We start from the raw sequence: 15505 nt of genomic DNA on the forward strand, positions 1-15505 counted from the left end.
TGGCAGAAGAGTAAGACATAAATTCAAAGCAAGAGAAAGACTTAACACACCACTGCTGCTTTCAGGTGGAGGTGGCCACGTGAGAAGGGGTGTGGGCAGTCTCCACGACCTGAAGGCAGTCTCTGGTTGGTAGCCAGCAAGCAAATGGGGACCTCAGACCTCCAGCTGCAACCAACGGAATTCCGTCAATAAAGAGAATGTGCTTGGAGGAGAATCCTCAACTCTAGAGAACTCACAGTGCTGGCACCTCGAGTTTGGCTTTTGGAGACCCTAAGTGGGAAAACCTTGTCATGTTATCTTGGACTTCAGATCTATGAAACTGTGAGATGATAAAGGAGTGGTCTTTTAAACTGCTAAGTTTGTTAGAGCAGCCACAGGAAACTAAGGCGTGTGTCCTCCTAGAACTGAAGCCCAAGGAGTGATTGTTTTCAGGCCACGCAACAGCAGAGGCGGAGGTCAAAGCCATGGGTTCTGACTCTCAGTCAGGCCTTCTCTCTATGAAGGCACACTCCCGTGGGGACCAAGTGAGTGTCCGTGGTGCAGTAAACACTTTCCCCTACTCACAGTGACCAGTAAACTATCAGGTCAAAAAATACCCTCTGGAAGGTTATTTTCGAACTGAGTAGTCATAGAAAATGCTCCAGGTGTTTTAGCCCAATTTAATCAGTGTATTAAGAATTTCCAGGTCCAACCCTAACTTTGGTTTTGATTGCATTTTTTAGAAATATTTTTTTATTTTTTAATTATAGTTTCAGGTATACAACCCAGTGATTAGGTATTTATATAATTTACAAAGTGATCACTCTGATAAAACTAGTATCCATCTGATACCACACATAGTTATTACAATATTACTGACTACATTAACTATCCTGTACTTTACATCCCCATGACTGTTCTGTAACTACCTATTCGTATTTCTTAATCCCTTCACTTTTATCATCCATCTTAACCCTTTACCTTTGGCAACCGTCAAAATCTTCTCTGTATCACTGAGGCTGTGTTTGTTCTGCTTGCTCATTTATCTTGTTTTTATAGACCCCACATTTAAATGAAATAATCTGGTCTTTGTCTTTCTCTGACTTACTTCACTCAGCACAATATGCTCTAGGTCACAGGTGGCAAACACAAGGCCCGAGGACCTAATCCGGCCCTCCACCTTGTTTCTACCTGGTGGCAGCATGGAGCTCTTAACTGTTAAGGAGTAGTTAAATGTATACAGTCCTGAAATTACATTTGGCCCTTTACGAAGGCAACCTTGAGGCTGATGTGGTCCCTGGAGAAAATGAGTTTGACACCCCTGCTCTAGGTCCATCCATGTTGTCAAGATTTCATTTGTTCTCATGGCTGAGGCACATTCCATTGTATATATGTAACACTCCTTTACCCACTCATCTACAAATGGACATTTAAGTTGCTTCCCTACTTTGGCCACTGTCAATAAGCTGCAATGAACCTATGGATATATATGCTTTTTTCAATTTAGTGTTCTGAGTTTCTTTGAATGCTACAAAATGGAACTGCTGGGTCCTTCTCTCTCTTATTGCCTTTTGTTTCAAAGTCTGTTTTGTCTGGTATAAATTTTGCTACTGCAGCTTTTTTGTTTTGTTTCCATTTTCATGAAAAATCTTTTTCCATCCCTTTACTTTTGGTCTGTCTTTCCTTCTGATGTGAGTCTTTTGTAGACAGCACACGTAAGGGTCATGTTTTCTTATCCATTCAGTCACCCTATGTCTTTGAAGCATTTAATCATTTGCATTTGAAGTAATTGGTGATAGATATATTATTTATTGCCATTTTATTGTTCATGTTTCTTATCTTTTTTTTCTTCTTCTTAAAGACCTTTTAATGTCTTATAATACTGGTTTGGTGGTGATGAAACCCTTTAGCTTTTTATCTGGGAAGATCTTTATCTGTTCTTTAATTCTAAACAATAGCTTTGCTGAGTAATCTTGGTTGTAGGTTCTTGCTTTTCATCACTTTTAATATTTCTTGGCAATCCCTCTGGCTTGCATAGTTTCTATTGAGAAGTCAGCTGACAATCTTATCAAGGGATGCTCCCTTGTAGGTAACTAATTGCTTCACTTTTGCTCCTTTTAGGATTCTCTCTTTGTCTTTAACCTTTTGCACTTAAATTATGATGTGTCTTGGTGTGGGCCTCTTTGGGTTCACCTTATTTGGGGCTCAGTGCTTCCTGGACTTCTGTCTATTTTCTTCACCAGGTTAGAAAAGTTTTTACTCATTTTTTCAAATAGGTTTTCAATGCCATGCTCTCATCATTCTTCTTTTACATCCACCATGTTGTTAGGCTTGAGGCTGTCCCAGAAGTCCCTTAAACTATCCTCTCTTTTAAAAAAAATGTTTTTCCTATTGCTGCTCCAATTGGGTGTTTTCTTATGCCTTGTGTTCCAAATTGCTGCTTCAATACTGTTTCATCTAATTTGACATTGACTCCTTCTTACGTATTCTTCATTTCTAACAAGTTTTTTTTATGGTGTTGAAGTCCTAAGTTCCTTGAACATCCTTATAAAAAATGTTTTGATCTGGTAATTTACTTGCCTCCATTTCATTAAGTTCATTTTCTGGAGATTTCTCCTGTTGTTTCATTTGGGACATGTTTCTTTGTCTCCTCATTTTGGCTGCCTCTCTGTGCTTGTTTCTATGTATTAGGAAGATCTCTTATTCTTCCCAGTCTTCATAAGGTGGCCTTATGTAGCAGGTGTCTTGTAGGGCTCAGTGGCACAGACTCCTACATTACCTGAGCTCTGTGTTCCAGGTTCCTCTAAGCCCACCACACACTCGTGTGGACTTGGCACAACCTCCTGTTGTAGTTGAGCCATGACTGCTGTTGGCACGTCACTGGGCGGGGTTGACTCCCTAACCAATCAGCTATGAGGACTGGCCACAACTATAGCAGAGGAACTCCTGTTTAGGGGCCAATCCACAGAACAAGATTTGGTTCAGTAAGGCCTTGGTGCTTGCAGAGTCTACCCCCTGAGCAATGTCACTCATGAAGGTGGTTGGGCGGTGCTTCAGCGTGGTCTGAAGCTGGCTACTGTACGTGCTGGGTCTGGAGCCTTCTGGGAGGGGCAGGCCAAGATCAGCTGCTGACTGTGCCCTGCCTAGGGCCATCTGGCATGAGCTATAGAGTAATCTGTAGATGGCTACTACTTATACTGGGCTTGGAGGTGCCTCGGAGAGGCCAAGCTGAGAGCTCAGGCTGGCTGCTGCTGGTGTTGGGCCTGGGACCACTTCATAAGAGGTGTGTCTCATGCTGAGGCCAGTTGCTGCCCGTTTGGGGTTTGTGAACCTTTAAAAGAATTTAGAAAAAGTCTGCAACATGAGGCAAGACAGGCTGCTTGTATGGAAAAGCCACTGGAAACAGCTTGGGTGGGCCCACAAATTGGGTGTCTCTGGTCTCAGAGAATCACCAGAGAAGGGAAAAAGGTATTAGCCAAACTGATAGAGAGTCAGATTTGACACCAACCAGTGCCAGCAGGAAGAGGGCTCAGAAAAGGAACAATGGCTTCTACCAGCGCTTCTGTTTGGGAGAAAGCTGCCCTCCAGCCCTTATCCCAAAGCCAGATATTTAAGTATCTCACAGTATGTCCCTGGTGTCTTTCAACCTGGAGCTAATAGCTAAGAGAGCTGGAGCTAAGTGAGTGAGTCTGAGTAAGTCTGAGTCTGTGTGCAGGTCCTTTAGGAGTAAAACCTGGGCCCTGGCCAGTGGTGGCTCTGTTGGCTGGGCATTGTCCCAAAAGCAAAAGGTTGCTGTGTTGATTCCTGGTGAGGACACATGCCTGGGTTGTGGGTTTAGTCCCCATTTGGGGTGCATACAAGAGGCAACAAATCAATGTTTTCACACCAGTGTTTCTCTTTCTCCCTCCCTTCCCCTCTCTCTAAAAATAAAATCTTAAAAAAAAAAGAGGGAATGCCTAGAATTCTAGTAGACCTCTGTCTCAGCTGCCTTATCTGCGGGTTTTTCTAGTTAGAAATTATGCAGACTTCTCTTCTGGCACTGGAACCCTGGTGCAGGGCTAGGACTCCTGGCTCCTCAAGTGGAACCTCCAGAGCTGAGATATTCCTCATGGTGTTTAACTACTACATATGGGTATGGGACCAGCCTGTTCCACATCTCCACTGCTTCTACCAGTGCTTAAATGACTTCTTCTGTACACCCATAATCACAGAACTTCTGTGCAGGTAGATTTTGTGCAGTTCTCAATGATGGTTGTTCTGTATTTTAGCTGTTATTTTGATGCAGTTGTGGGAGGATTCGAGTACTACATTTATCTATGCCACTATCTTTACCAAAAGCTCTCATTCTTTTTTAAGGCTGAATAATATTCCATTGTATATATACACAAACCATGTTTCAGTTATCCATTCATCTGCTGTTGCACACTTGGGTTGCTTCCACCTTTTGGCTATGCTGCTATGAACAGTGTTGCATAAATATCTGTTCAACTTTCTGCGTTCAGTTCTTTTGTGTATATACTCAGAAGTGGAACTGCATAGGTAATCCAATGTTTAATTTTTAGAGGACTGCCATACCATTTTCACAGTGGCTACACCTTTTAATATTTCCACCAGCAATACACAAGGGCTTCAATTTTTCCACATCCACACCACACTTTTGTGTGTGCATGTGTTTTAACAGTCATCCTAATGGGCATGAAGTAGTATTTTATTGTGGGTTTGATTTGCATTTCCCTAATGATCAGTGATGTTGATCATCTTTTCATGGGCTTTTTTGGTCATTTGTTTATCCTTCTTTGGAGAATGTCTGTTCCTTTGCTCATTTTTGATTCAGTTTGTTGTTGAGTTTTAGGAGCTCTTTATATTTTCTATTAACCCCTTTATCAGATACGTGATTTGCAATTATTTTATTCCATTCTGTGGGTTGCCTTTTTATTCTGTCAATAGTATCCTCTGATGTACACGTTTCTAGTTCTAATAAAGTTCAACTTTTTTTTCTTTTGTTGTGGTGTCATACCCAAGAAATCATTGCCAAATCCAATGTCATGAAGCTATACTAGTTTTAATTCCTGCTTTCAAGCCTTTGATCCATTTCTAGTTAATTTCTGTATATAGTGTTTGGTAAGGGCTCAACTTCATTCTTTTGCATGTGGATATCCAGTTTTCCCAAATGCATTTGATGAGAGACTGTCTTCTCCTTCCTGAATGGATAACTGGCACCTTTACTGAAAATTACTCGACCATATATGTGAGATCCATGTCTGGGCTCTCTCTCGTGTTCTGTTGGTCAGTATGCCTGTCTTCTCCTCAGTACCACAGTTTTGATTACTGTAGCTTTGAGTAAATTTTGATATCAAGGATGTGTGAGTCCTCCAAATTTCTTTTTCAATACAGCTTTAGTTCTTCAGAGTCTCTATAAATTTTGAGATTCCATTTAAATTTTATTTTTAAAAATATTTTATTTACTTATTTCTAGAGGGAGGGGAAGGAAGGAAGGAAGAAAGAGAGGGAGGAAAACATTGATGTTCGAGAGAAACATCAATTGGTTGCCTCTAGCATGCTCCCAAATGGGGACCTGGCCTGCAACCCAGGCATGTGCCCTGACTGGGAATTGAACCAGCGACCCTTTGGTTCGCAGGCCGGCACTCAATCCACTAAACCACATCAGCCAGGACTCCATTTAAATTTTAGAATGGATTTTTCTAGTTCTGAAAAAAGTATCACTGAGATTTTGATAGGGTTGCATTGATCTGTAGATTGCTTTGGGTAGTATTGACATTTTTAACTATATTAAGTCTCTCAATTCATGAACATGAGTATTTTTCCATTTATTTAAGTGTTCTTTAATTTCTTTCAGTAGTGCTTTATAGTTTTCAGTGTATAAGTCTTCCATATCCTTGTTTAATATGATTCCTAAATATTTTATTCTTTTGATTTATTGTAAATGGAACTGTTTTCTTAATTTCTTTTTTGGGTTGTTCATTATTAGTATATAGAAAAGTACCAATTGACATTTAAATAAGACCCATGTATTATGCTGATGAAAGATAAATACATTAAAAGGAGCAGAAATATACTGTAATTCTCCAGGGCTCATGTTTAACCAGAATGGAGATAAACTGCATTAAACATCTTATACTATTCCAACAATAATTCTGAATTTAAAATTTAAAAAATGCTGACATTTCATATTGTTCAGCATGCTGTACTATAAGAGTGAAGGTAAATTTCCATGTATCTTCCTATTGAGCTGAAGGTTTTTACTGCAAATAGAATTTGCTTTAGTCTAAAAAGAAAAAATCACACTCTGTAACTTACTCCACCAGAGATGAGACATACCAACAAAGAATTATCTTTTGCAGCTATCTGATTTGCTATACTCTCTTCCCCACATATGTGGATTTTGCCAGGTTCCCTGTCAGTATTTTTACTCAAGCAAAACTCCCCATCACTGGAGATGTTCCACAGAGCTTGTGTATGGGGATTTCAATGGCACTGGAGGGGTGAATGGGAAGAATCTATGGACTTTGAATTCTTTTGCTTCTGCTTTATTGAGATTATAGGAACTAAAGATGCTAGAAGACATGTGGGAGGTTTAGAGTTAAATGAAAGAACAAGATTGACAACACAAAAACATTAAAGTGAAACTTCTGGACCAAAATTATATTGGACCTAGCCAAAATGGCTTTGCTGTAAGTTTAAGAATGTGCAATATGAATGTGAGGAATAACCCTGAGAAAAAGTTGTAAAATTACTTTCAGAATTCCAACTGCCTAACACATGCCAGGCAGGACTCCATGAAAAAATGAATTTGTGAGACCTCTTTCCTTCTCTCTGACAATCAAAATATGTATTGAATCACTATTACATTCCCAACATCATGCTAGGCACTGAGGACACAAAACCAAAAATAAATATTCAATCCCTGCTTTCAAAGATCTCAAGCTCTAGGCTGGTTAATGTGCAATGTGTGCCTTGGTAGAGTCCCTTTTGCACTCAAGGTCAGGGGCAGGGTAGTAAGGACGGTGTCAGGAAAGGAAGAGGTCACCCCTGAGTTGGATCCTAAACATGTACAGGAAGTAGAGATTATCTATAATGCACTGGGCATTGTGCTAGGTGTTCAGGCTACAAAGATTAATCAGAGAAAGTCAGAACATAGGTCAGGAGGGGAAAAAGCCATATAAAAACAATTTACAAAGTAATAACATTAAATGTTATAAGACAGACAATTTATGAAGACAGGAATATTGAAAAAATAGAAGAACAAACTCAGTGGGGAGGGGAACATAGCATAGCAAAAGTGGCACACAGGAACTAATGCCTGAGCTAAATTATGAAGTGTTTGCAGGTATTCAATAGGCAGGTAAGAAAGGGAGAAGGGCATTCCAGGCAAAAAAGAATAGTCTAGCACGATTAGGAATCTGCATGTGGTTTAGTCAGGTTGAAACTGAAATGTAGGCTATGAAGCAAAAGGAAGGGTGGGGAGGGTAATACAGTGAGAAAGGCAGGAAGAAATCATGTTATAAAGGAAGGAAGAAGACGGCAATGTTCTCATATGGTTACTAACCTTCATATTTTTTTCCGAAACATTTTGTTTTTTTAAGATTTGAGTGTTAAGAACTTTTCTTATTCATTTGTGAGAATGCCTGATACACTAAACATAGTAACCTCTGTCACTGGAAATACTTTTCAAAACTAGTTCTAATAGTTTTAGTCATCTTTAACTTATAGAAGTTTTAAAATCTGATATAGTCAAATTCATTGCTTTTTTTTGGTAACTGACACCACTGTTTATATGTTTGAAAAATCTAGGTGGAAGGTGATTGCAAAAAATATAAAAGGTAAAATGGGGGGAAGGGAGGAGAACTAAGGTAGATTCAAGATAGATTTAGGGAATGGGATTAATAATAGTATGTGAGAGGAGGGAAACGCACTATCTTCACTAGCTAGAAAACAAGATGACTCAGAGGACAACTTTTCAGAAAAGGAGCTTGAGATACAGGAGGAAAACTAGAAAAGCAATTTAAGCTTCAAGGGAGACAAGGTCCAAAAGGCATCAGCAGAACATTCCATATTTGTTCTCTCAAGAGTTAGTTAACTGTTTTTAGTTTCTATAGATCTACAAAATCCTGAGGTTTTCCCTTGGTGAAGTCCATTAGAAAGTAACTTTTAAAAGGTCAGGTATTATAGTAAATGTTAACTTTGACAGCTTCATTAAAATGCTAATTAAAAAATGAAATTCAATTCTAATTCCACATAATTCAAATGATCAATTCATCCCCTCCCCCAATTCAAGAAACTGCTAAATTTTCTTTTTAGCAGATCTACTTTTTTCTCTAAATGCTATGGCCAGCAAGAAAATTAACCTAATAAAAAAGTTAGGCCCTGGCTGGCGTGGCTCAGTGGGCTGAGCACTGGCCTATGAACCAAAAGGTCACCGGTTTGATTCCCAGGCAGGGCACATGCCTAGGTTGCAGGCCAGGTCTCCAGTTGGGGGTGGCAACACATTGCTGTTTCTTTCCCTCACTTTCTCAAAAAATAAATAAAAATCTCAAAAAAAAAAAAAAGGTTAAAGGAACACCTTTTGGTTGTTTGAACTTCTCTCTACTTTTTTGGCTTTTAGGACATCATGATGGCCTGACCTTGGCATAAGCTTTTAGACATATTCACAAAATTCCTAAGGAAAACAGTGATTAAAATATAGATATCTAATCTTATTACCTTATATCTAAAAGCAAAATAATATGAATTCACTTTGGCTATGGAAAACAAGTTACTCACCTGCGACCACATTCTGAATATTTACCAATATTTTTTAATATTAAGGCAGCTGTTAGTCGGATGTGTTTAGTTATTGGTCCCTCTTTTTCATCCTTAGAAAGAAAAAGAAAAGAAAAACAATAAAAACCTAAATCACACATTGCTCACACCTTTACAGATAAGGGTTTCCAGGCTTGCTTACTGTGAAATCTCGAAAGACAAGGTTTCTTGATCCTCTCCTAAGAGCCATAAGGGCAGCACTGGGATGATTCACAATGGCCTTCTGTGCTCTAGGAGTTGAGCTCGTGCCTCCTACAGCTGGCTGCCTAGATTGACCGGAGAGAAAAGACACTGTTAACGTGATGCTGCAGACAGACTGACGGTGACCACCTGCCAACCCCTGGGTGGTCACTTTGGAACTCTGAATGCGGGATGAATAAAATCTCCCATGGTCCAGCATTAATATTTATTCTTTGTGTCAGCCTAGGGGACTCTTAATATCAGGTGAAATTCCCATAGTTTTATTTTCCAATTTATTGATTTTAAAGCAACAATAGTTCCACTATAATCCACCTTTAAAGTTACTGTGCCAGCAAACATGCAATCAAAGTAAATACAACATAAGTCAAACGGAAAAGGACAAAAACCATATGACTGTACTCGTATGTGGGCTATAAAGGAGAAAGTGACGAATGTACAAGAGTAACAATAAAAACAAACTCACAGACACAGACAACAGTGTGGTGGTTACCAGAGGGGAAGGCAGATGGGGGGAGGATGGAGAGGGTGAAGGGGGTTAAATATACGATGACAGAAAGAGAGCAGGCTTTGGGTGGTGAGCACACAATGTAATATACAGATGATGTACTGTAACATTGTATACTTGAAACTTATATAATGTTACCAACTATGTTACCCTGATAAATTTAATTTAAAATAACAACACAGCACCAAAGTTGTGGAGTTCACGCCTCTGAATGTAACATGAAGATGTTAGCAAAGAAGAAAAACCTGTCTACAATTTGAGCTGCAAATTATTTTGGCTAAACAGCAACTAAGACTAAACCAATATTACATAAGAATGTATGATACAGGTATAGGTCATTCAGGAAAAGATAACCTAATCTGGTAATATGAAATTATGCTATACACTACACTTCAAGCTATTTGTTATATAATCTTATTTTTCACCATTATTTAATAACTTTAATCAATCCTTTTCAGTATAGTTCTACTATCCTTTATAAAATATGTAGAATGAAGGAATGGATTTTACCTAAAATTAGATTCAAACTACTCTAGATCTCCTTGGCCAAGCAGAAAACTGCATCCGTGTCTGCTGTATTCTGGGGAGGCAATGGCGGAACGAACAGGGACTTGTCCCTGTGTCCGTGTGAGGAAGCCCTGTCTACCTCTGACACTATGACTCTGAGTATTGTGGCTGCCCCTCTGTGCTTCAGGTTTCACACCTGGAAAATGGGAATACTTTTAGCACTTTTTATACAAGTAAACTAATTCTGAATATTAAATAAGTTAATTAGAAAAGCAATCTTTAGTTTGTAAACCAGTTCATACCTATAATGTACATAGGTGCCTACATAAAAGTAGATTTAAATTGTGACTAGATTTTTACATATAAGTGATTTTTAGTTGATTTAACTGATATTGCAAATAACTCTTCCTATAAACTTGGGCAAAAGCAAACATATTTCAACATATTCTTATAAGCTACATGATGTATACAAATTAAATACACTAAAATTTATAGAAAAAGATATTTGGCAGAAAAATGACTTTCTGTTGCCTGTAGGATAAAATTCAAACTTATGATTATAGCTTATGAAACCCTCCGCTATTTATTTCTTGGTCTTTGGGTTTCAGTTTCGATTTCTATCCCAAAGCCTTCTCTGGTCTCCTGGATTGGTTTAGGTGAGCTGTCACAGCATCTTGTGCACATCTTCATTTTAGTACCTTCACACTGTAGAGTAAGAATTACTTATACCTCTCATTGGTTCCCCAGAAACCTAAGAATGGCAAAATGTATCTTGTTCATGTATACCTCATACTCTACCTTAGTGTCTGGCACACAGATGTTCATTAATAGAAACTCAATTAATAAAGTATATAGGTAGCATCTGTGTCCTATTTCTAGTTCTCTTCCTAGAATATCAGTTCTGTGAAGTTACAGACTATGTCTTATTCTCAGAATTATGCCTAGGTCAGCCCTGGCTAGTGTGGCTCAGGGGACTGGCGTGCGAACCAAGGGGTGGCTGGTTTGATCCCCAGTCAGGGCACATGCCTGCGTTTTGGGCCAGGTCCCCAGTAGAGGGAACATGAGAGGCAACCACACATTAACGTTTCTCTCCCTCTCCTTCTTCCTCCCTTCCCTTCTATCTAAATATAAAATAAATAAAATCTTAAAAAAAAAAAGAATTATGCCTACGTCTGGCATAATGACCAATACATTACAGTATCTTTAAAAAAAAAGTTATTAATTTGTTTTTAGAGAGATGGGAAGGGAGGAAGAAGGAGAGGGAGAGAAGCATGAAGGTGTGGTGGCCTCTTGGGCACTCCCTACTGGGGACCTGGCCTGCAACCCAGGCATGTGTCCTGACTGGGAATGAAACTGGCGACCCCTTGGTTTCCAGGGACCTTTGGTTTACAGGCTGGCACTCAATCTCCTGAGCCACACCACCCAGGGCCTACAGTAACTTAATAAATGTTGATAAATACATTTTCAAACTGTCGAATTAAAAATATTATTCAGGTTACAGAATCTACAACTAAGGGCCTTAGAAACAAAATAGGAGATATTATGTAAATCTAATATGGAACTTACAGGAATCTACAACCAACTCAGAACTTGACTACATTCAAGTATGTGCTCATGAAATAACAGGTAAATGTGACACATATCCTTTAATGTAGGACCTTGACATGATACTTATGGCCTCCTTCCAAGGAGGAGTTATAAGAAGAAATCTCTTTGCCATTATCAAATACATGTTCAATTACTCTCTCAAAGGAGAGAGAACCATACATAGTTCCAGTTTACAAAATATTTCTCATGTACTATATGAAAAGCAATGCTTAGAGAATTGAAGCAATTTGAACAGGGTCATACAGCTGATTAATGGTTGAGAGTGGACCAGGATCCAGATTTCTAGTCTCCCACTATGCTAAGTTGACTTTCATTGTTACTATGCCTTGCCTGGTTTCCTGATATTTCTTTTTGTGTACACAAGCATTAAACTCATGTTCCTTACTTGGTAGAAGGTTTTTGACTTCCTGCTTGTCCTGGATCATCTTGTTTTAATCCTGCAAGCAGGGCATCCTTTGAACAGTGCTTATCCTTTGTGAGAAAGAGGAAATAAAAGAATATGCATCAAGACCTTTAATGCAAAAGAGGCACTGACCAGATAGTATTAAGAAAGTGTACCTGTAAGTGGGTAATAAAGGAAAACCTCTGTCGCTGAAAAGGCTCACAACCTTCCCACAGACACTGCCCTGGATACACATCTTTTCCTCCATGTTCAGTTGCTGCATGGTAGAAAACCTGGGAGGGTGTCTGAAACCACCTACAAAAAATAAAAGTAGTAGAAATTTTCTGACACTTTTCTACTAAAAGTAGAAAACTTGCTCTTTTCATATAAGGCTCCAGATCAATATACAAAAATATTAAGCCACGTAATTAATGCAAGCAAGTCTCAAGTTCATTTCATTTCAAAGAATATTCTGAAACAAAATTTTCTGCATATAATTTCCACATTAAATCACTCAACTGTACTGAACACTTCTGGTAATTTGTTTTCCATTTAATATGTTTTATTCTCAATTCCCTAACCTTCAATGGAGGTCAGCTAAGAATCTCTTAAGAGTAAATGAAATATCATTTTAAAACACAATAGAACATTATTTTATAAATAAATATCATACTCTACTGCACTTTTAGAAGCTGCTCAAGCATTTACTAGATTTTGTATTATATAAAATAAACTCTAGCATATACAATCTAACAATCTAAATGCTAAACATTTTGGTAAGACTGGCTTTTTAAATGAATTCACACTTTGTATGTTTGTCTATGTCAAAGAAGTCCTGTCTCTCTTTTCTCCAGTATCATACCCTACTCACTTATATACCCTGGGGTTTAACAATACAAATGTCTGAGTAGGTAAGTGGCCAAGTACACAAATTTGAAAAATGTCTGACACTACTGTCTCTTATTAATTAGAATATGTAGCAACGAGAGAGAAAACTGGAATCCAGACAGTAAAGAATACACTGAAAGGCCTCAAATACAAACTAATAACTCAAATTACTTAGATTTTCTCCAAGAGTAGATACTGAATTTAAAAGATGTCAAAAATCATTGTAGATTATATATTTCATACCATTCATATTTGTATATATAAATACCTACCAAAACTTTATTGTGAAATTGTCATAGATTGAATGAATTAATATTGTTAAAATGACCACAGTAACCAAAACAATCTACAAATTCAACACAATCCCTGTAAAGTCCAGTAGCAGTTTCCACAAAAATAGAACAAACAATCTTAAAATTTGTATGGAACCATAAAAGACTCCAAAGAGCCATAGCAATCTTGAGAAAGAAGGACAAAAGCGGAGGCATCATGCTTCCTGATTTCAACCTATATAACAAAGGTATAGTAATTAAACAGTATGCTACTGGCTTAAAAATAGATACACAGATCAATGGGACAGAACAGAGAGCCCAGAAATAAACCTATGTATTGTCAACTAATTATAACAAATGAGCCAAAAATATACAATGGGAAAAGGATAGTCTCTTTAATAAATGGTGTTGGAAAAACTAGATAGCCACATATACAATAATGAAACAGGACCACACTCTTACACCACACAAAAATTAAAAACAGGTATACTTTTTATATACAGTATCTATGATGCTATAATATTTTGTGTGTGTGCTTTTAAAATTTTCTATTTATTTATTTTTAGAGAGGGGGAGGGAGGGAGAAAGAGAGGGACAGAAACATCAATGTGTGGTTGCCTCTTGCATGCCCCCACCGGAAACTCAGGCATGTGCTCTGACTGGGAATCGAACCTGCAACCCTTTGGTTCGCAGGTCAGCATTCAATCCACTGAGCCACACCAACCAGGGCATATTCATTTTCATTCTCTCTCTCATTCTCTCTCTCATTCTCTCTCTCTCTCTCTCTCTCTCTCTCTCTCTCTCTCATTCTCTCTCTCTCTCTCTCTCAATGCTAGCAAGTTCTGAAAATAAGCACTGGTATATAATTCTCCTTATTTTTTGCGTAGTTTCTAAAGTATGAAGTTTATTAATAAACTACAGCTTAGATTCACATCCTAGGAAATTCTTTCCCCAAATATTTTAAATAACACTGAATGGACTTCAACAAAATCTGGCAAGTCTGTCTCATGATACAGAACTTTTGCTTGGAGTACCATTTTTAAGCATCCTTTGGTACCCGGTGTTTGAAAAAAAAAAAATGAAGTAAGGTTAAAAAAGAACTCTGCCATCAAGTATAGAATCAAGCTAGTTAATCTTTATTCATTTAGTTCACTCAATACCTTTTATGTACCAGACATTGCACTGTGTGATAAAACATCCAGAGGGTAAAGCATCAACCCTCTGAAGATATTTTCTGGTTTTATGACAACAAAACTCAGACAAAAGATGCTATTAAATGATTTCAATTTTATTCTCCTACTGCCACATAATCCAAGCTGTTTAATCAATCTAATTTCTGATTAATTTCAGCTTAACCTGGCAACTTCACTAGTATTAAGCAGTCACTGATGAAGGCCCACTATCATGAATTACAAATTTCTATTCTGGATATTTTACTTATAAAAAATTTACCAATGATCAGGATGGCAGTTTTATTTATCACTCAACTGGTCTTTAGATTTTTCTATACATTAAAATAAAATATATACAAGTGCCATCAATTTCAATTAAATATTTCAATTTTAAAATTTAATTATTTAAACTGACTACCTTATTTCTGAAATTTCAATTACTAGAAAAAAAATTAAAGATTTACCAGGAATTTTTTGATATTTCTCAAAAAAAAAAACTACTCACCTTTATTGAGAATATAAATTCTAGCTACCTACAAGTTTTTATTCATTTGTAACGTATAGTAAGGTTTATGTTTGCCTTTTTTTTGTTATTTCCTACCAGACCAACCATCATTCAAACCATATCCTGGTACAGAAATATGATTCAGGTTTGTATAGTAAAAGTAATAAACCCTTATATTAGAATCTTTAGGATCAACTACAACTGTATAAGGTTCAGTAGAAACCCATTGGTTTGATCCTCAATATCACTTCAGTAGATTTCTAGCTGGTGAGGGAAATAGTGAGTCCTTGATTCCTACACAGAACAGCCTTCCACACTGGAAAGGTCCGTGTAGAATAATTTTGAGATACTCTAAATTCCCAGTATGACCTTTAATGATTCAATTCTAAATATAAACACTATACAGATTATGCTCCTCCAGAGGGAAGAAATTTCATCTTTTCTGTAGCAGCTATTTACTAGATACCTACAAAGAGCAACATATTCTTTAAAAATGGCTTTCAAATGTCTTTTATAGCAGCAGAACCCTCTTTTCAAATAAAATATGACTTAACCTTATACGGAAAGCAAAAAACAGAGATACTATGGTTATAGGTAAGCCAGAGGGCCTCTATTAAACTTCCCTTTTATCCTGACACTGCTCATTCAAACAACACTGTAGTGAAG

General features: G+C 37.7%; 1 protein-coding gene across 1 annotated transcript in view; it reads right to left on the reverse strand.

The window, feature by feature from the left end:
* ARID2 (AT-rich interaction domain 2) overlaps nucleotides 1–15505 on the reverse strand; it is a 164271-nt gene that overhangs the window by 8402 nt on the left and 140364 nt on the right. The window contains exons 17-20 of the mRNA XM_028531863.2: nucleotides 12179–12317; nucleotides 12006–12091; nucleotides 8942–9065; nucleotides 8761–8852 (exon numbers count right to left, since the gene is read on the reverse strand). Of these exons, the coding sequence (XP_028387664.1) occupies nucleotides 8761–8852; nucleotides 8942–9065; nucleotides 12006–12091; nucleotides 12179–12317 (441 nt within the window). The remainder of the gene's footprint in view (nucleotides 1–8760; nucleotides 8853–8941; nucleotides 9066–12005; nucleotides 12092–12178; nucleotides 12318–15505) is intronic.

Source organism: Phyllostomus discolor, chromosome 2 (genome assembly GCF_004126475.2).
Source record: "Phyllostomus discolor isolate MPI-MPIP mPhyDis1 chromosome 2, mPhyDis1.pri.v3, whole genome shotgun sequence".
NCBI classification, from domain to species: domain Eukaryota; kingdom Metazoa; phylum Chordata; class Mammalia; order Chiroptera; family Phyllostomidae; genus Phyllostomus; species Phyllostomus discolor.